At 37.0% G+C, this 21,858-nt stretch overlaps 1 protein-coding gene across 1 annotated transcript in view; it reads right to left on the bottom strand.

The window, feature by feature from the left end:
- DNAH12 (dynein axonemal heavy chain 12) overlaps nt 1–21,858 on the bottom strand; it is a 235,191-nt gene that overhangs the window by 55,214 nt on the left and 158,119 nt on the right. Inside the window, exons 53-57 of the mRNA XM_028110416.2 lie at nt 21,696–21,843; nt 21,263–21,408; nt 3,549–3,763; nt 2,139–2,331; nt 373–565 (exon numbers count right to left, since the gene is read on the bottom strand). Of these exons, the coding sequence (XP_027966217.2) occupies nt 373–565; nt 2,139–2,331; nt 3,549–3,763; nt 21,263–21,408; nt 21,696–21,843 (895 nt within the window). The remainder of the gene's footprint in view (nt 1–372; nt 566–2,138; nt 2,332–3,548; nt 3,764–21,262; nt 21,409–21,695; nt 21,844–21,858) is intronic.

Below are 21,858 nucleotides of genomic sequence, written 5' to 3'. Positions count from 1 at the left end.
AAGTGAAATAAGTTAATCAGAGAAACACAATTTCACTCATATGTGGAACATAAGGAATAGAGCAGAGGACAATAGGGGTGGGGGTAGGAAACCGAATGGGAAGAAATCAGAGAGGGAGACAAATCATATGAGACTCTCAACTCTGGGAAACAAACTGAGGGTTGCAGAAAGGGAGGTGGGTGGGGGATGGGGTAACTGGGTGATGGGCATTAAGGGGAGCACGTGATATGATGAGCACTGGGTATTATACTGAATTGATGAGTTCCTATTGAACATTATATCAAAAACCAATGACGCACTATACCTTGGCTAATTGAATTTAAAGAAACAAAAACGTTTTTTAAAAAAAGTTTGTTAGGATTCTTTTTTCACCTGCTGTTTCTTTGTTATCTCATTGGACATCATTTTAGCGGAGTCTAAGACTTTAATTGCACTTTCATCTTCTAAAATGTTCCCTTCTGAAGATGATAGTGTTTCTAAAATTTTTTTCTCTATATCTTTTAGCTGTTTCTTATTAGCTGCAGACTGAAGAATAAGGGCATTTCGTTCCTCTTCTAATTCAGGTCTAAAAAGATAGAAACATTTAGTCTAAATTTGTAGTACTTTATCTAAATTCATATCTAGATATTAGATATCACAATTTTGTAGACATTTAAATAACTTTGTAATATGTAACACAAACTAAGGTATGTAACACAAACTTTATCCTAAGGAAAAAAGTTATTTCCATACAAATGATAATTTGAGAAATCTGAGCAAAAAAATGTTTGCTAATTTTATATATGTAAAATGTGGCAATAACATATGCCACAGTAAGTCTAAGAATGTGTTAAGTTTATGGCTGAGATTGTTATACGAGAATAGGAACTGGAGAAGAAACACAATAGTCAACTTCTTATCTACTCCTTGGCTTTGTCATACTCTGTTATTTTCATTTCCATAAGAGCAGAAAAGATGACTTGTCATACAATTGCCTTTTCAAGTAAAAGATAAAACTGGCACTTAACATCTTCACAAAGATAGTATAAAACTTTAAAATAACATAATTCATCATGTTATAGAATATGTTAGGACATGGTTCTGTCTTGGATACTATGCAAGTAGGATTCATAGGCTGGAAGTAACAAAAGTACCTCATGATTACATAATTTCACTTATAATTTGATTTCATGTAATAGACTGCTTGATGTTACGTGAAGCTCCCAGTGGAATCAAGATTTCCTTCAGGTAGTAATTCTTTACTAGTAGCCCTATGAGGTATCTTAATATCTTTTCCCTTTTAAAAAAATAACACATGCTAGTAATGGAAAGAATGAAAAAATAATAAAAATTACCCATGATCTTATCACCCTCAGAGATGATCACTGTTAACATTCTGGCATATTCCCTCCCAAACTTTTTAATATATATATATATATTAATATAATAAATATATATATATCCATTCATACATTATTCTTTTTTTTTTACAAAATATTACCCATACCGTGTATAGTTTTGTATCCTGCTTTTTCATTCTCATCTAAGTATTTCATCACTCATTCTTATTTCATTGTTTCACTATATTATTCAAATATTTCATTATTTCAGTGACATAATGCATTTAAATCTTTGAACATATTTCTGATTTTGTCCACAGCATATATTCTTCCAGGTGAACTTTTTTGGCTCAAACAATCAGATACAAGTCAGAAGTCATGGTATGTCACCCGAATCCTACTTCTCATGCTAAGAGCCCAGTATAGCATGGTTGACTTACAACTTACTTGCTATAGAATGGCAATTTTACTTTTTTTTTTTTTTTAAGATCGAGAGAGAGTGTGCATGTGAGTAGAGGGGAGGGGCAGAGGGAAAGGGAGAGAGAGAATCTTAAGCAGACTCCACACTCAGCACGGAGTCTGAAGCGGGGCTTGATCTCATGACCCTGAGATCATGACCTGAGCCAAAATCAAGAGTTGGATGCTTAATAAACTGAGCCACCCAGTCACCCCAAGGTTATTTTAAAGGATTATATACTTAATTTATAATAACAAAATGTAAAATTTGACAAGGTTTTGAAATAATCACATAACAAAAGTATTAATGACCTACAAATTTTCCCCTCTAGACCATCTGGAAGCATAAAAGAAAATACATACCTCTCCTTTGCAACAACGATACCTAGTAACTGATCTTCAAGACCTTCTGGAGTTATCATGAAATTGAGTAAAGACACCTTTGTAGCCAGTTCTGGCATATAGTGTGGATTTCTCAGTTTTGTGGTGATATAAAACTTGAAATCAAAGGAATACTCAATAATGACCTCACCAAGTCTGATGCAATCAATGCCACCTATATTTCAGAAAAAAAATGCATGATAAGTAAGCCAAAGCTGTATAGCCCCTACCTCTGTTAAGGTTGTTCCTAGGTTACAAAGTAAAGGGTCCTAAAGTAATTTAAAATAGAATAGAGATGTGACAAAGTCATAGGGACAAGTAAACAATTATACAGCAGGACTCATTCATTCTGGGGTGGCATAAGACATTTTCTCTGGTTGTCATGGAGCCTTCTAAATTGAGATTCCTTTTGATCTTACCTCCTCTATCAATTTTCAGTCATGATTTCAAGATTATTTGTATATGACTGAAGCTCTTAAAAGTACTAGAGTTTATTATGGAAAGAACCCAAATGTCCATCAACTGATGAATGGATAAAGAAGTTGTGGTATATATATACACAATGGAATACTACTGAACCCTCAAAGAGAATGAAATCTTACCATTTGCAATGATGTGGATGGAGCTAGAGTGTATTATGCTAAGCAAAATAAGTCAGTCAGGGAAAGACAAAAACCATATGTTTTCACTCATATGTAGAATTTAAGAAACAAAACAGATGAACATAGGGGAAAGGGGAGAAAAAGAGAGGGAGGCAAACCATAAGAGACTCTTAATTATAGAGTACAAACTGAGGGTTGCTGGAGGGAAGGTGGGCCAGGGATGGGCTAAGTGGTTGATGGGTATTAAGGACGGCACTTGTTGTAATGAGCACTGGGGCTTATATGTAAGTGATGAGTCACTGGGTTCTACTCCTGAACCCAATATTACATTATATGTTAACTAGAATTTAAATAAAAACTAAAAGCCAAGCAAAGAAAAAAAAAAGTACTAGAGTTTGGCAGAGATAAAAATTTTTATAAGCAGAAAGATTTAAGGTGGGCAATGTTTACCTAAAGTCAACTCTAGCCCACATTAACTTCATAATAATGGACTTTGTGAGCTCCGTGGTCACAAGACAAAGGGATTTCAGGCTTAACTTCTTTATGTTCTCTACTGAATAACAGTTTAGTAACAGTGGTTAACATAATGAACAGAGGGCAAGATATTTATTTTAGATTATCTGACCAATATTCATTCCTGATACTTGTTGCAAATTTCCTTTCACACATAACAATGACACAGAAGTTCTGAGTTATTAACATTATACTTAAATTTATGTAGTGGCTTTCTTGCCTCAAAGACCACTGAACCATCTTTCAGTGCTACCAACTAATATTAATTAACTTGTACCTTGCTTAAAAGTTTGTCTAAGTAGTAAAGGCTCCAAAGATGGGTCCAGTTCTTCACCAACGTTTTCTAATAGAAGTGGAGTTCCGAACTGAATACAGTTTTCCAATGTTCTCATATAGTCTGAATCTGATAGCTTAATAACACTAAGCTGATTTTCTCTTTCAGAGTTTTTGATCCACTTATTGGCTTGACCCTGTGGGTCAATCATTAAAGGCCTAGAATATAATAAGAGATATTCTGAGGGGAATACATGGATGCTGATTTCTTTAAAATTATGTAATTTAAATAACAAACATCACCATCGATCTGTACAAATGCAAAGTTTTTCACATACATTATCAGGATTAATCTTCACAAGAGTCCTTTGAGAGAAAAGTAAAAAGGAGTTTTATTGTCATTTGTTTATTTATTTTTAAGATTTTATTTATTTATTTGACAGAGAGAGAGAGAGAGTATAAGCAGGGGGAGCAGCAGGCTCCCGCTGAGCAGGGAGCCCGATGCGGGGCACGATCCCAGGACCCTGGGATCATGACCTGAGCTGAAGGCACACGCTTAACTGACTGAGCCACCCAGGCGCCCCTGTCATTTATTTGTGAAATGAGGAAATTCAGTCTCAGGGAGTACTTTGTCCAAGGTTCCAAATCTAGTTCCATGTCAGAAGTAGAATCTTGTGAACCTGTAAGCTGTGCTCTTTCCAGTATAATGCACGGTCTTCATGGTAATTTTAATAAATAACACCTATTAACATAATACAAAAATAAATCTATTTATAAATAAAAATTTAAAGTAAGAGATCCAACAAATGTTGGAGAGGTTGTGGAGAAACAGGAACCCTCTTCCACTGTTGGTAGGAATGCAAGTTGGTACAGCCACTTTGGAAAACAGTGTGGAGGTGCCTCAAAAAATTAAAAATAGAGCTACCCTATGACCCAGCAATTTACCCCAAAGACACAGATGTAGTGAAAACAAGGGCCATATGCACCCCAATGTTCATAGCAGCAATGTCCGCAATAGCCAAACTGTGGAGAGAGCCGAGATGCCCTTCAACAGATGGATGGATAAAGAAGATGTGGTCCATATATACAATGGAATACTAACTCAGCCATCAGAAAGCATGAATACCCAACTTTTGCATCAACATGGATGGGACTGGAGGAGATTATGCTAAGGGAAATAAGTCAAGCAGAGAAAGTCAATTATCATATGGTTTCACTTATCTGTGGAACATAAGGAACAGCATGGAGGACATTAGGAGAAGGAAGGGAAAAATGAAGGGGGGGGGAAATCGGAGGGAGAGATGAACCATGAGAGACTATGGACTCCGAGAAACAAACTGAGGGTTTTAGAGGGGAGGGGGGTGGGGGGATGGGTTAGCCCAGTGATGGGTATTAAGGAGGCCATGTAATACATGGGGCACTGGGTGTTATATGAAAACAATGAATCATGGATCACCACATCAAAAACTAATGATGTATGGGGACTAACATAACATAATAAAATAAAATAAAAAAAAATAAAGTAAGAGATCCACTAGCCTATAATGGACTTCCTCAGTTTTGAGTAGAACCATAAACGAATCTCCAAATTTTGTCTGGAACATATTTGAGATCTATTTAATAAATTTTTCTATGTAATTATGGTAAAAGCTTTGTGTTCAAGAACAAATAATTCATGGTTTAAGGTATCTAAAATATGACATGTTTTTCTCTTCCTCAGTGATGATACTGACGGTCCTAGGTTTTTTTTATATTCAGTACAGTGCATTAAATCACCTTTAAAAAATGTTAGTACAGAAAGGGGAGTTTTGTCCCAAGTTGCTTTGGCTTTCTCAGACATTGTCTTTCTGTTTCAACTTCTAGGGATAAATCCCCTTTTCCTTTGCCTACAAACACACACACACACACACACACACACACACACACACACACACACACACAAAACTCTTTAATCAATTACTATCAGATAATGCTTTTTAATAATTTTTCTTTCCTTTCCAAAGACAAAACAATCAGCATTTCTCACAGAGCCAAAACAAACAATCCTAAAACTTGTATGAAACCACAAAAGACCCCAAATAGCCAAAGCAATCTTAAAAAAGAAAAGCAAAGCTGGAGCCATCACAGTTCTGGACTTCGAGTTATATTATAGCTGTAGTGATGAGGACAGTACAGCACTGGCACAAAAACAAACATATAGATCAATGGAACAAAATAGAAAACCCACAAATGAATCCACAGCTATATAGTCAACTAATCTTTGACAAAGCAGGAAAGAATGGAAAAAAGATAGTCTCTTCAACAAATGGTGTTGGGAAAACTGGACAGCAACATGCAAAAGAATAAAACTGGACCACTTTCTTACATCATACACAAAAATAAATTCAAAATGGAGGAAAGACCTAAACATGAGACAGAAAACCATCAAAATCTCAGAGGAGAACACAGGCAGTAACCTCTTTGACATTGGCTGTTACAACTTCTTACTAGATAGGTCTCCTGAGGCAAGGGAAACAAAAGCAAAAATAAACTATTGGGACTTCATCAAGATAAAAAGCTTCTGTACAGCGAAGGAAACAATCAACAAAACTAAAAAACTAAAAGGAAACCTTTAGAATGGGAGAAGATATTTGCAAATGACAGACTGGATAAAGGGCTAGTATCCAAAGTACATAAATAATTTATAAAACTCAATGCCCAAAAAACAATCCGGTTTAAAAATGGGTAGACAACATAATTAGACACTTTTCCAAAGACATGCATGTCTTTGGAAAAGATGATCAACATCACTCACCATCAGGGAGATACAAATCAAAACGATGATAAGATACCACCTCACACCAGTCGAAATGGCTAAAATTAACAACACAGGAAATAAGAGTTGTCGGCGAGGATGTGGAGAAAGGGGAACCCTCTTAACTGTTGGTGGGAATGCCAACTTGTGCATCCATTGTGGAAAACAATATGGAGGTTCCCCAAAAAGTTAATAGAACTACCTTATATTCCAGCAATTTCACTACTAGGTATTTACCCAAAGGATACACAAATACGGATTCAAAGGGACACATGCATCCTGATGTTTACAGCAGCATTATCAACAACAGCCAAATTATGGAAAGAGCCCAAATGTCCATTATCTAATGAATGGATAAAGAAGATGTAGTATTTATATACAATGGAATATTACTCAGCCATAAAAAAGAATGAAATCTTGCCATTTGCAATGACATGGATGGTGCTGGAGAGTATTATGCTAAAGGAGATAAGTTAGTCAGAGAAAGACAAATACCGTATGATTTTGATCATATGTGGAGTTTAAGAAACAAAGTAGATGAACATGGGTTGCGGGGAGAGGGAAACCAGGAAACAGATTGTTAACTATAGAGAACAAACAGAGGGTTACTGAGGGGGGGGGGCGGTGGAGGGACGGGTTAAATAGGTGATGAAGATTAAGGAATGCACTTGTTGTGATGAGCACTGGGTGATATATGGAAGTGAAGAATTACTAAATTCTACACCTGAAACTAATATTACACTGTATGTTAACTGGAATTTAAATAAAAATTTGGAAAAGAAAAAAAATAAAGAAAAAACAACCCAATTAGTAGCTGACTGGTTGTTTTCCTTCCCAGTTCAAATTGTGCTGAAATACTATTAAAAATACAAAAAAGTCCAGATACTAGTTGAAATTTGCTTTTGCTGTCATAGCAAACAGTGGGAAAGTGTTCTGGAAATGAGAAAGTTATTTTGCATACAACTGCTTAAAAATTGACTAGACTAGATGCTTTTAGTACTTTTCATGGCCTTGTTTAAAAGAACTGGTTTCATCCTTATATATCCTTGTTTTTGGAAAATTATAGTATTGTTGATTCCCTTGCAAAAGTAGCAATTTTTGTAAATTAACATTTAATGCTAATCAATGTTCTTAGTAATGCATAAATTAATGTTCTTGATAATACAATGTTTAGGGATTGTTGTTTATTCTAAAAGATATCTAATTCCTACTTAATACACTCTTATGTGAGGATTAAATATATAAATGGAAAATTGAGTTGCATCCAGAGAGATGAGGCCCTGCCATAGCATCTGTATTTCAAGCACATCTTACTGTAGGTATGACAGTAATGCCAGCCTATATTTGAGATCCATGGGCAGTCTGAATTAAAAAGCATTATCCATCTACGCTTCTGACAGAGGAAGTAATTTTGGAGAAAATTTTGCTGTTAAGTAGCCAGAATGATGTGTTAATAAAGCAGCAATGTATTTTCATTGTGGTTAAAAAGTAAGCAAAGTCAGATTTTGAGATATAGACAGTAAAATGAGTAATTTGAAGATGATAATTATTTTTAAAAACTAACATTTATTGAGTACTTATTGTGTACTAGGCACTTTCTCATAACATTTCTATGAGGTAGGAGTTGTTATCATCCCCATTTACAGGTGAGGCACCTGAGGCATTGAGAGGTCAAGTAAGTTACCCAAATCTCAAGACAGAAAGTGATAGGGGAAAATTTGAATTCATATATCCTGATGCTAGAGTCTGCCCTGCTTTGACCACTGTACAATATTATAAACAAACAAACCTCCAGAAATCATGAACAAGCACAATAAGGATTAATTATACACTACAGTTCTAGCAGCATGACTGGCTAAATAACCAAAAAATCTTCCTGCCACCTAGTACAGATAGATAAAATATGACATTTTTTTGAATACATAGGTGACATACATACATAATACATAAGTACATAAAATATATGTATAGAAAAATACAGACTCCAGAAACACAGGCAAAACTGAATTCCAGAACTGTAAGTATGGGAGCAGAAATGACAGCTAGCCCTGGGGAGACTGTCAGTTCTGATAACCTAGGGGCTCCTTGAGTCCATATGTGGCAGGAAGCTGGAACTGAGACCCTTGTATTAAGCTTACACCCACAAAAGTCTTAGTGAAATCATAGAGAGAAAAAAATCCAACTCAGTACATAAGGAGATAGGAAGGAAGTGTTTTTATTCCTGTTTTACCTCCAGCTGGGAAAAAGTGCCCTGAGAATCTGTAGCCAGAGATTTATATTTCATGCAGGTTTAGGGTACAAGTTTACACTATGTGAGCCAGGAAGCTCCAAGCTGGAAAACATGTATTGGGCCAGTAATACAACTAGGAATCCTGGGAAAGGTAAGGAAAAAGCACACATTGCAGCTCGGGCAGGAGAAATGAAAAACTCAACCCCTGGGCATAGTTGGGTGGGAGCCAGAAAATGTCTTTGGCTCAGAACATCATACCTTTACCAACATTTACCTAGTAGAAATCTCCTACTCTAGGAGAGGAGTAAGAAACTCCTGTTCAAGATCAACCACAGGTAGAAGGCAGAATTTAGCTGTCATAGGAAGGAGGGACAGAAAAGTGAAAAAGTCCTGTTCCCAGAGGCCCACATAAACAGCACTTTACTAAGACTGAGCAAGAATCAAAATCACAGAGAACTCCCACTCTGCCCCCAAAACAATCTAACATGGAGCACAAAACTAAAGCAATCTTCCTCCAGGGGAAGACCAAAGAGAGAGCCTAAAAGCAGCAAAGATCAGAAAGGAACACAGACAACAAGTAACAGTCACCTTACAGGCAATACAATGGCACTAAATTCATACCTTTCAATAGTTACCCTGCATGTAAATGGGCTAAATGCCCCAATCAAAAGACACAGGCTATCAGATTGGATTAAAAAACAAGACCCATCGATATGCTGTCTGCAAGAGACTCATTTTAGACCCAAAGACACCCCCACATTGAAAGTGAGGGGGTGGAAAACCATTTACCATGCTAATGGACACCAAAAGAAAGCTGGGGCGGCAATCCTTATATCAGACAAATTAGATTTTAAAACAAAGACTGTAATGAGAGATGAAGAAGGACACTATATCCTACTTAAAGGGTCTATCCAACAAGAAGATCTAACAATTGTAAATATCTATGCCCCTAACATGGGAGCAGCCAGTTATGTAAGGCAATTAATAACACAAGCAAAGAAACACATTGACAACAATACAATAATAGTGGGGGACTTTAACACCCCCCTGACTGAAATGGACAGATCATCTAAGCAAAAGATCAACAAGGAAATAAAGACTTTAAATGACACATTGGACCAAATGGACTTCCCAGACATATTCAGAACATTCCATCCCAAAGCAACGGAATACACATTCTTCTCTAGTGCCCATAGAACATTCTCCAGAATTGATCACATCCTAGGTCACAAATCAGGTCTCAACCGGTACCAAAAGATTGGGATCATTCCCTGAATATTTTCAGACCACAATGCTTTGAAACTAGAACTCAATCACAAGAGGAAAGTCAGAAAGAACTCAAATACATGGAGGCTAAAGAGCATCCTACTAAAGAATGAATGGGTCAACCAGGAAATTAAAGAAAAATTAAAAAAATTCATGGAAACCAATGAAAATGAAAACACAACTGTCCAAAATCTTTGGGATACAGCAAAGGCAGTCCTGAGAGGAAAGTATATAGCAATACAAGCCTTTCTCAAGAAACAAGAAAGGTCTCAAATTCACAACCTAACCCTACACCTAAAGGAGCTGGAGAAAGAACAGCAAATAAAGCCTAAACCCAGGAGGAGAAGAGAAATAATAAAGATCAGAGCAGAAATCAAACAATTCTAAGAACATATTATGAGCAACTCTATGCCAGCAAATTAGATAACATGGAAGAAATGGGTGCATTCCTAGAGATGTATCAACTACCAAAATTGAACCAGGAAGAAATAGAAAACCTGAACAGACCTATAACCACTAAGGAAATTGAAGCAGTCATCAAAAATCTCCCAAGAAACAAAACCCCAGGGCCAGATGGCTTCCCAGGGGAATTCTATCAGACATTTAAAGAAGAATTAATACCTATTCTCCTGAAACTGTTCCAAGAAATAGAAATGGAAGGAAAACTTCCAAATTCATTTTATGAGGCCACCATTACCTTGATCCCAAAACCAGACAAAGACCCCATCAAAAAGGAGAATTACAGACCAATATCCTTGATGAACATGGATGCAAAAATTCTCACCAAAATACTAGCCAATAGGATCCAACAGTACATTAAAAGGATTATTCACCATGACCAAGTGGGATTTATCCCTGGGCTGCAAGACTGCTTCAACATCCGCAAATCAATCAACGTGATACAATACATTAACAAAAGAAAGAACAAGAATCATATGATCCTCTCAATAGATGCAGAAAAAGCATTTGACAAAGTACAGCATCCTTTCTTGATCAAAACTCTTCAGAGTATAGGGATAGAGGGTACATACCTCAATATCATAAAAGCCATCTACGGAAAACCTACAGCGAATATCATTCTCAATGGGGAAAGGCTGAGAGCTTTTCCCCTAAGGTCAGGAATGCGGCAGCGATGTCCACTCTCACCACTGCTATTCAACATAGTATTAGAAGTCCTAGCCACAGCAATCAGACAACAAAAAGAAATCAAAGGCATCCAAATTGGCAAAGAGGAAGTCAAACTCTCACTCTTTGCAGATGATATGATACTGTATGTGGAAAACCCAAAAGACTCCACCCCAAAACTGCTAGAACTCATACAGGAATTCAGTCAAGTAGCCAGCTATAAAATCAATGCACAGAAATCAGTGGCATTCCTATACACCAACAACAAGACAGAAGAGAGACAAATTAAGGAGTCGATCCCATTCACAATTGCACCCAAAACCATAAGATACCTAGGAATAAACTTAACCAAAGAGGCAAAGGATTTGTACTCAGAAAACTATAAAATACTCAGGAAAGAAATTGAAGAAGACACAAAGAAATGGAAAAACGTTCCATGCTCATGGATTGGGAGAACCAACATTGTGAAGATGTCAATGCTACCTAGAGCAATCTACACATTCAATGCAATCCCCATCAAAATACCATCCACTTTTTTCAAAGAAATGGAACAAATAATCCTAAAATTTGTATGGAACCAGAAGAGACCCCGAATAGCCAGAGGAATATTGAAAACGAAAAGCAAAGCTGCCGGCATCACAATTCCGGACTTCCAGCTCTATTACAAAGCTGTCATCATCAAGACAGTATGGTACTGGCACAAAATCAGACACATAGATCAATGGAACAGAATCGAGAGCCCAGAAATGGACCCTCAACTCTATGGTCAACTTATCTTTGACAAAGCAGGAAAGAATGTCCAGTGGAAAAAAGACAGTCTCTTCAACAAATGGTGTTGGGAAAATTGGACAGCCACATGCAGAAGAATGAAACTGGACCATTTCTTACACCACACACAAAAATAGACTCCAAATGGTTGAAAGACCTAAACGTGAGACAGCAGTCCATCCAAATCCTAAAGGAGAACACAGGCAGCAACCTCTTCGACCTCAGCCGCAGCAACTTCTTCCGAGAAACATCGTCAAAGGCATGGGAAGCAAGGGCAAAAATGAACTATTGGGACTTCATCAAGGCTTTTGCACAGCCAAAGAAACAGTCCACAAAACCAAAAGACCACCGACAGAATGGGAGAAAATATTTGCAAATGACATATCAGATAAAGGGCTAGTATCCAAAATCTATAAAGAACTTATCAAACTCAACACCCAAAGAACAAATAATCCAATCAAGAAATGGGCAGAAGACATGAACAGACATTTTTCCAAAGAAGACATCCAAATGGCCAACAGGCACATGAAAAAGTGCTCAACATCGCTCGGCATCAGGGAAATCCAAATCAAAACCTCCATGAGATACCACCTCACACCAGTCAGAATGCTAAAATTAACAAGTCAGGGAACGACAGATGTTGGCGGGGATGTGGAGAAAGGGGAACCCTCCTACACTGTTGGTGGGAATGCAAGCTGGTGCAACCCCTCTGGAAAACAGTATGGAGGTTCCTCAAACAGTTGAAATTAGAGCTACCATTCGATCCAGCAATTGCACTACTGGGTATTTACCACAAAGATACAAATGTAGGGATCTGAAGGGGTACATGCACCCCAATGTTTATAGCAGCAATGTCCACAAGAGCCAAACTGTGGAAAGAGCCAAGATGTCCATCGACAGATGAATGGATAAAGAAGAGGTGGTATATATACACAATGGAATATTATGCAGCCATCAAAAGGAATGAGATCTTGCCATTTGCAACGATGTGGATGGAACTGGAGGGTGTTATGCTGAGTGAAATAAGTCAATCAGAGAAAGACATGTATCATATGACCTCACTGATATGAGGAATTCTTAATCTCAGGAACAAACTGAGTGTTACTGGAGTGGTTGGGGGTGGGAGGGATGGGGTGGCTGTGTGATAGACATTGGGGAGGGTATGTGCTATGGTGAGCGCTGTGAATTGTGCAAGACTGTTGAATCACAGATCTGTACTTCTGAAACAAATAACGCAACATATTTTAAGAAAAAAGAAAAAGAAGAAGATAGCAGGAGAGGAAGAATGAAGGGAGTAAGTCAGAGGGGGAGATGAACCATGAGAGATGATGGACTCTGAAAAACAAACTGAGGGTTCTAGAGGGGAGGAGCGTAGGGGGATGGGTTAGCCTGGTGATGGCTACTAAAGAGGGCAAATTCTGCATGGAGCACTGGGTGTTATGAACAAACAAAGAATCATGGAACACTACATCGAAAACAAATGATGTAATATATGGTGATTAACATAACAATAAAAAATTAAAAAAAAACTTACGAGTCTCAGAGACAAAGAGAAAATCTTGAAAGCAGCTCGGGAGAAGAGATATGTAACCTACAATGGTAGAAACATTAGATTGGCAACAGACCTATCCACAGAGACATGGCAGGCCAGAAAGGACTGGCATGATATCTTCAGAGCAATAAATGAGAAAAATATGCAGCCAAGAATACTATATCCAGCTAGGCTGTCATTGAAAATAGAAGGAGAGATAAAAAGCTTCCAGGACAAACAAAACTAAAGGAATTTGCAAACACGAAAGCAGCCCTCCAAGAAATATTGAAAGGGGTCCTCTAAGCAAAAAGAGAGCCTAAAAGCAGCATACACCAGAAAGGCACAACAGACAATATACAGTAACAGTCACTTACAGGCAATACAATGGCACTAAATTCATACCTTTCAATAGTTACCCTGCATGTAAATGGGCTAAATGCCCCAATCAAAAGACACAGGCTATCAGATTGGATTAAAAAACAAGACCCATCGATATGCTGTCTGCAAGAGACTCATTTTAGACCCAAAGACACCCCCACATTGAAAGTGAGGGGGTGGAAAACCATTTACCATGCTAATGGACACCAAAAGAAAGCTGGGGCGGCAATCCTTATATCAGACAAATTAGATTTTAAAACAAAGACTGTAATGAGAGATGAAGAAGGACACTATATCCTACTTAAAGGGTCTATCCAACAAGAAGATCTAACAATTGTAAATATCTATGCCCCTAACATGGGAGCAGCCAGTTATGTAAGGCAATTAATAACACAAGCAAAGAAACACATTGACAACAATACAATAATAGTGGGGGACTTTAACACCCCCCTGACTGAAATGGACAGATCATCTAGGCAAAAGATCAACAAGGAAATAAAGACTTTAAATGACACATTGGACCAAATGGACTTCCCAGACATATTCAGAACATTCCATCCCAAAGCAACGGAATACACATTCTTCTCTAGTGCCCATGGAACATTCTCCAGAATTGATCACATTCTAGGTCACAAATCAGGTCTCAACCGGTACCAAAAGATTGGGATCATTCCCTGAATATTTTCAGACCACAATGCTTTGAAACTAGAACTCAATCCCAAGAGGAAAGTCGGAAAGAACTCAAATACATGGAGGCTAAAGAGCATCCTACTAAAGAATGAATGGGTCAACCAGGAAATTAAAGAAGAATTAAAAAAATTCATGGAAACCAATGAAAATGAAAACACAACTGTTCAAAATCTTTGGGATACAGCAAAGGCAGTCCTGAGAGGAAAGTATATAGCAATACAAGCCTTTCTCAAGAAACAAGAAAGGTCTCAAATTCACAACCTAACCCTACACCTAAAGGAGCTGGAGAAAGAACAGCAAATAAAGCCTAAACCCAGGAGGAGAAGAGAAATAATAAAGATCAGAGCAGAAATCAACGAACTAGAAACCAAAAGAACAGTAGAACAGATCAACAAAACTAGGAGCTGGTTCTTTGAAAGAATTAACAAGATTGATAAACCCCTGACCAGACTTATCAAAAAGAAAGAGAAATGACCCAAATCAACAAAATCATGAATGAAAGAGGAGAGATCACAACCAACACCAAAGACATACAAACAATTATAAGAACATATTATGAGCAACTCTATGCCAGCAAATTAGATAACATGGAAGAAATGGGTGCATTCCTAGAGATGTATCAACTACCAAAATTGAACCAGGAAGAAATAGAAAACCTGAACAGACTTATAACCACTAAGGAAATTGAAGCAGTCATCAAAAATCTCCCAAGAAACAAAAGCCCAGGGCCAGATGGCTTCCCAGGGGAATTCTATCAGACATTTAAAGAAGAATTAACACCTATTCTCCTGAAACTGTTCCAAAAAATAGAAATGGAAGGAAAACTTCCAAACTCTTTTTATGAGGCCACCATTCCCTTGATCCCTAAACCAGACAAAGACCCCATCAAAAGGGAGAATTACAGACCAATATCCTTGATGAACATGGATGCAAAAATTCTCACCAAAATACTAGCCAATAGGATCCAACAGTACATTAAAAGGATTATTCACCATGACCAAGTGGGATTTATCCCTGGGCTGCAAACTTGGTTCAACATCCGCAAATCAATCAACGTGATACAATACATTAACAAAAGAAAGAACAAGAATCATATGATCCTCTCAATAGATGCAGGAAAAGCATTTGACAAAGTACAGCATCCTTTCTTGATCAAAACTCTTCAGAGTATAGGGATAGAGGGTACAAACCTCAATATCATAAAAGCCATCTACGAAAAACCTACAGCGAATATCATTCTCAATGGGGAAAGGCTGAGAGCTTTCCCCCTAAGGTCAGGAATGCGGCAGCGATGTCCACTCTCACCACTGCTATTCAACATAGTATTAGAAGTCCTAGCCACAGCAATCAGACAACAAAAAGAAATCAAAGGCATCCAAATTGGCAAAGAGGAAGTCAAACTCTCACTGTTTGTAGATGATATGATACTTTATTTGGAAAACCCAAAAGACTCCACCCTAAAACTGCTAGAACTCATACAGGAACTCAGTAAAGTGGCAGGATATAAAATCAATGCACAGAAATCAGTGGCATTCCTATACACCAACAACAAGACAGAAGAGAGACAAATTAAGGAGTCGATCCCATTTACAATTGCACCCAACACCATAAGATACCTAAGAATAAATCTAACCAAAGAGGCAAAGGATCTGTACACAGAAAACTATAAAATACTCATGAAAAAAATTGAGGAAGACACAAAGAAATGGAAAAACGTTCTATGCTCATGGATTGGAAGAACAAACATTGTGAAGATATCAATGCTACCTAGAGCAATCTACACATTCAATGCAATCCCCATCAAAATACCATCCACTTTTTTCAAAGAAATGGAACAAATAATCCTAAAATTTGTATGGAACCAGAAGAGACCCCGAATAGCCAGAGGAATGTTGAAAAAGAAAAGCAAAGCTGGCGGCATCACAATTCCGGACTTCCAGCTCTATTACAAAGCTGTCATCAAGACAGTATGGTACTGGCACAAAAACAGACACATAGATCAATGGAACAGAATAGAGAGCCCAGAAATGGGCCCTCAACTCTATGGTCAACTTATCTTTGACAAAGCAGGAAAGAATGTCCAATGGAAAAAAAGACAGTCTCTTCAACAAATGGTGTAGGGAAAATTGGACAGCCACATGCAGAAGAATGAAACTGGACCATTCCTTACACCACACACAAAAATAGACTCCAAATGGTTGAAAGACCTAAACGTGAGACAGGAGTCCATCCAAATCCTAAAGGAGAACACAGGCAGCAACCTCTTCGACCTCAGCCGCAGCAACTTCTTCCGAGAAACATCGCCAAAGGCAAGGGAAGCAAGGGCAAAAATGAAGTATTGGGACTTCGTCAAGATAAAAAGCTTTTGCACAGCAAAAGAAACAGTCCACAAAACCAAAAGAGAACCGACAGAATGGGAGAAAATATTTGCAAATGACATACCAGATAAAGGTCTAGCATCCAAAATCTATAAAGAACTTATCAAACTCAACACCCAAAGAACAAATAATCCAATCAAGAAATGGGCAGAAGACATGAACAGACATTTTTCCAAAGAAGACATCCAAATGGCCAACAGACACATGAAAGAGTGCTCAACATCGCTCGGCATCAGGGAAATCCAAATCAAAACCTCAATGAGATACCACCTCACACCAGTCAGAATGGCTAAAATTAACAGTCAGGAAATGACAGATGTTGGCGGGGATTCGGAGAAAGGGGAACCCTCCTACACTGTTGGTGGGAATGCAAGTTGGTGCAACCACTCTGGAAAACAGTATGGAGGTTCCTCAAAAGTTGAAAGTAGAGCTACCCTACGATCCAGCAATTGCACTACTGGGTATTTACCCCAAAGATACAAATGTAGGGATCCGAAGGGGTACGTGCACCCCAATGTTTATAGCGGCAATGTCCACAACAGTCAAACTGTGGAAAGAGCCAAGATGTCCATCGACAGATGAATGGATAAAGAAGAGGTGGTATATATACACAATGGAATATTATGCAGCCATCAAAAGGAATGAGATCTTGCCATTTGCAACGACGTGGATGGAACTGGAGGGTGTTATGCTGAGTGAAATAAGTCAATCAGAGAAAGACATGTATCATATGACCTCATTGATATGAGGAATTCTTAGTCTCAGGAAACAAACTGAGAGTTGCTGCAGTGGTGGGGGGTGGGAGGGATGGGGTGGCTGGGTGATAGACATTGGGGAGATTATGTGCTATGGCGAGTGCTGTGAATTGTGCAAGACTGTTGAATCACAAATCTGTACTTCTGAAACAAATAATGCAACATATGTTAAGAAAAAAAAAGAAGAAGATGGCAGGAGGGGAAGAATGAATGGGGGGAAATCGGAGGGGGAGGCCAACCATGAGAGATGATGGACTCTGAAAAACAAACTGAGGGTTCTAGAGGGGAGGGGTTGGGAGGATAGGTTAGCCTGGTGATGGGTATTAAAGAGGGCACATTCTGCATGGAGCACTGGGTGTTATGCGCAAACAATGAATCATGGAACACTACATCCAAAATTAATGATGTAATGTATGGTGATTACCATAACAATAAAAAAATTAAAAAAAGAAACACAAAGAAATGAAGAGGCCCAAAAACAGGGGAAAAATGAAGGTAAAAAAAATCCTTATATTTAATCACTCTAACAGATAAATTATTGTCTAAAGCAAAAAAAGTAACAATTTATTGTGAGATTTATGACAGATGACAAAGTAAAATATGCAACAACAGCACAATAGGTAGAAAGGAGATACTGGAATTACACTGTTGAAAGATTCTTATGCTGTATGTATAGTAGTATATTATATTTTGAAAGTATTCAGTGATAAATAATATTGTAAGCTCTAGAACAAACACTAAAAATAAGGAGTATTTAACAAATAAGCCAATGAAATCATAAAAAATTTCAATTAATCCAAAGCCAGGTGGAAAAAAAGGTAAAAGGGACAAAAGAACTAGCAATATAGATTTAAATCTAAATGTATCAATAATTCCATTAAGTATAAATGATCTAAATACTCTGATTACAAGTAAAGACAATTATGTCAATGTTAATTCAAAAATAAAAACAAAAAAGGCAAAAAGGTTATGTCACCCCCTCTCTCCATTTAAAACCCTCAAATGGTTGGAAATGTTCTAAATCTTGATTGTGGCAGGGATCATATGACCATAAACCTTAGTCAAAATTCATAAAATAGTACACCTAAAAGGGATAGATTTTTACTGTATATAACCATACTTCAATAAACCTAAGTTAAATTTTTTTTAAATGAGAAAAACAAAGATATTTTCAGACCAATTCACAAGTACTCACTAAAAGAAACACTAAAGGGACAAAGGTAGTATTATAAATCCATGAAGAAATGATGAATACTTCAATAAACAGTGACACAGTGCTGGGGTACATGACTGTCATTATATAAAAAATAATATTAGATTCTTACTTTTTATCATGTCCAAAGATACAACAACAACAAAAAAAAGCAAGCACCAGAGTCCTAAAAAGGTACACTGTTTTCCCAGTTTATGACTCTTTCTGAGAACTACACTCTTGACCTTCAATGCCCATGTTTGTTACTATAATGGCTTGGTCCCAAGCCATAGGTGACTAAACCTAGGGTGGATATTTGTCCCAAGCTAAGCCAATCAGATTTTTCTGTCACAGGAATTTGAAGTTTGACTTGATGGTTCTGGTTAATCTGTATTTTTCAACTGATGTGTTTTGTGAACTTATGAACTGAGGCTTCCATAGTGAACAACCATATGCACAGAGGAACAGAGATAGACCAATGAAGCAGCTGTGCAGAGAATAACACAGAAGACTGTTCCTACACCCTGAGAGAAGACAGAAAGAGCAGTTTTCACCTTCCAGAGGCCTGGGTGGCCCAGACTTTCTCTGAGGTACGCTTAAGATAGTCTAAGATACACTTAAGATAGAATAACCAAAAGAGTGAACCTTAGCTACATTACTGGGTTTTGCTATCAGGAGATAGAGAGGAGACTAAGCTTCTGTGGCCACTTATATTGGTGTCAAGAAAGATGACAGCCATAGATGACTAGACTGGACTCAAGGGGCAAGAAGTGAAGTCTGAACTATAAGGATGGAGATTAATCCTTTAAAAGTCACCCAACCCATGGCCTGTGGACCAGTTGGTGCACAAATAACAGGTAGAAAGGGTGACTCCATTGAAATATTACTTTATTAGAAGAGCCAGCTTTCTTCCAGAAAATGACAGATTGTTTTCCTCAATTTACATATAACCTTGAAACCTCTGATTTCCTCAAATTTTAATTAAGATATAAATATACCAACAGCAATTTCTGAACTGTAATTTAAAAAATCTGAATGGCCACCAATGCATTGAAAGGAGTTCTAAAACAGAATTATAAAAACTTGGGGTATAATATTCTGTTAAGTAGCACATTTCCTGCTCTATCAGAGACATATTTTTTTGAATAGCTAAATATAGTTTCTCAGATTATGATAAATTTACTATAATTATCTAGAAGTTTCAATCTAAGAATGTTCACACTCAAGCAAATCTGACTTAGATATCTTGAAGTAAGGTTTCCAAAGTATAGAAACAAACAATAACTCAGACATTCAGAATGTAAGATTTCCTTATATGTATCTCATATTCCACAAGATGACTAAAATTACCAGTACAGTTTTAAAGGTAGTGAATGTGATCTCCTATTCCACACACTTCACACAGTAATTAAAAAACAAGGTTTTGGAAGTTAAATTGCCTGGGTTAAAATACTCATTCCACCATTTTAACTCAGTTATCTACGAAATTTCAAATTATTAAATCACTCCTGGCCTCAATTTCCTCATCTGTAAAATGGAATAATAATAATGTCTAACTCATAGGAATTTTTGAGACTATAGGGCACTTACAGTGGTACCTCATAACTATAAGAGCTCAACAATATTTATCATAGTATGTTTGAGATAAAGTCCAATGAAAAGACTTAAAATTAAATGACAACATGGATAATCATTTACAGGAAATGATTTATCAGATAAGAATAATTGTCCAAGCTTTTTATTTTTTCATTTTTTTAATTGTCCAAGCTTTTTAAAGTGATATAAATAAAAGGATAATAAAACCATTTGCAAAGTTCATATAGTTATCATGCTATCAATGATAGTATTTCAAAAAGATATCCATGAAATTGCATAAATTATCAAGTTATAGTATCTTAAAAACAGGTAGAAATACCTAGTTAAAATAAATACAGTGAATAGCCAAAAACTATTCGGGCCGGAAAGAGCCCCAGTGTCCATCAATAGGAGAATGTATACATGCCATACGTTGGAATATCACTCAGCCACAAAAAATAGGAATGTTATGCTTTGTGGAAGAAGCCTTACACAAAAGAGTATACACAGTACGATTCTGTTTATATGAAGTTCCAGAATAGGCAAAACTAACCTGTGGTGGAAAACAATCAGAGTAGTAATTTCCTACTGTGGGGTAACAATGAGGATTTACTGGGAAGGGGCATAAGAGAACTTCCTGGATGTTAGTCATGTTCTGTATCTGATTCAAGTGTACACTTTTGTTGGAACTCATGAATGGTATGCTTTACCTCTTGTGTATTTCATTGTACATAAATTTTACATCAAAAGAAAAAAACCAACCAAACAAAAACAACTTAATGATATGCATGCTGAAGCATTTGGGGGAAAGTATAAACATATCTGCAACTTATGTTGCAATGTATAAAAAGGATGAGTTGACAGATGGATAGAAGGATGGATAAGTATGTGATAAGGCAGCAAGAATAATAAAATGTTAATTGCAGAATCTGGGAGGTGGTAGGTATGTGGGTGCTTACTCTAAAGTCCTGTCAACTTTTCTCTATGTTTAAATACTTTCAGATAAAATAATTGAAAAATACTTTATGTTCCTTACCAGCGCCTGGAGTTATTAACAATCACTCCATTATCTATGGAGAAAGTATCTGTTGGCAATCCAGCAATATTCCAAGCTCTAATTTTTACTGGATCACCCAGAGTCTTACTCAATGAGAACTCTTCTGAACATGGGATTTTTTTCTCCTGTAAGAAATAAACAAATATCTAATGTTTTTTTTATCTTGTTGAAATGTTTTTTAAATTATTGATTTGTCATTAGATATTACTTAATAACTCTAAAAAATAGAAAAAACTGAATTGAAAGTTGGACTGTAGAAGTATTTTACTGATCAAACAAGAAGAAAAAACAAGATCCCACACTTAAAGCTATTTCTTCTCTTCTTCATCCTTATTACCATCTTTTCCTCCATAATACCCCAAAACATACTTTGAATGTTCAAAAGGAAACTTATGAAATATAAAACTATTACCTTGCACAACATGCTCCAATTTTCTGTACATTTTTGCCGAAAGCCAGAAGTGAAAGCACCAAGATAGGCTATTACTCCTGCTGAGACTAAGACATCACCAGTCAAATTTTCATAAATTATCTGAAGGTCATCTGCAGCCTGAGACCATCTGTAGATTAACCAA

The sequence above is a fragment of the Eumetopias jubatus genome, unplaced genomic scaffold, assembly GCF_037043125.1.
Source record: "Eumetopias jubatus isolate StellerSeaLion01/CBP00866 unplaced genomic scaffold, mEumJub1_p1.0 scaffold_1, whole genome shotgun sequence".
NCBI lineage: Eukaryota > Metazoa > Chordata > Mammalia > Carnivora > Otariidae > Eumetopias > Eumetopias jubatus.
This window is presented reverse-complemented; position numbering and strand designations above follow the sequence as displayed.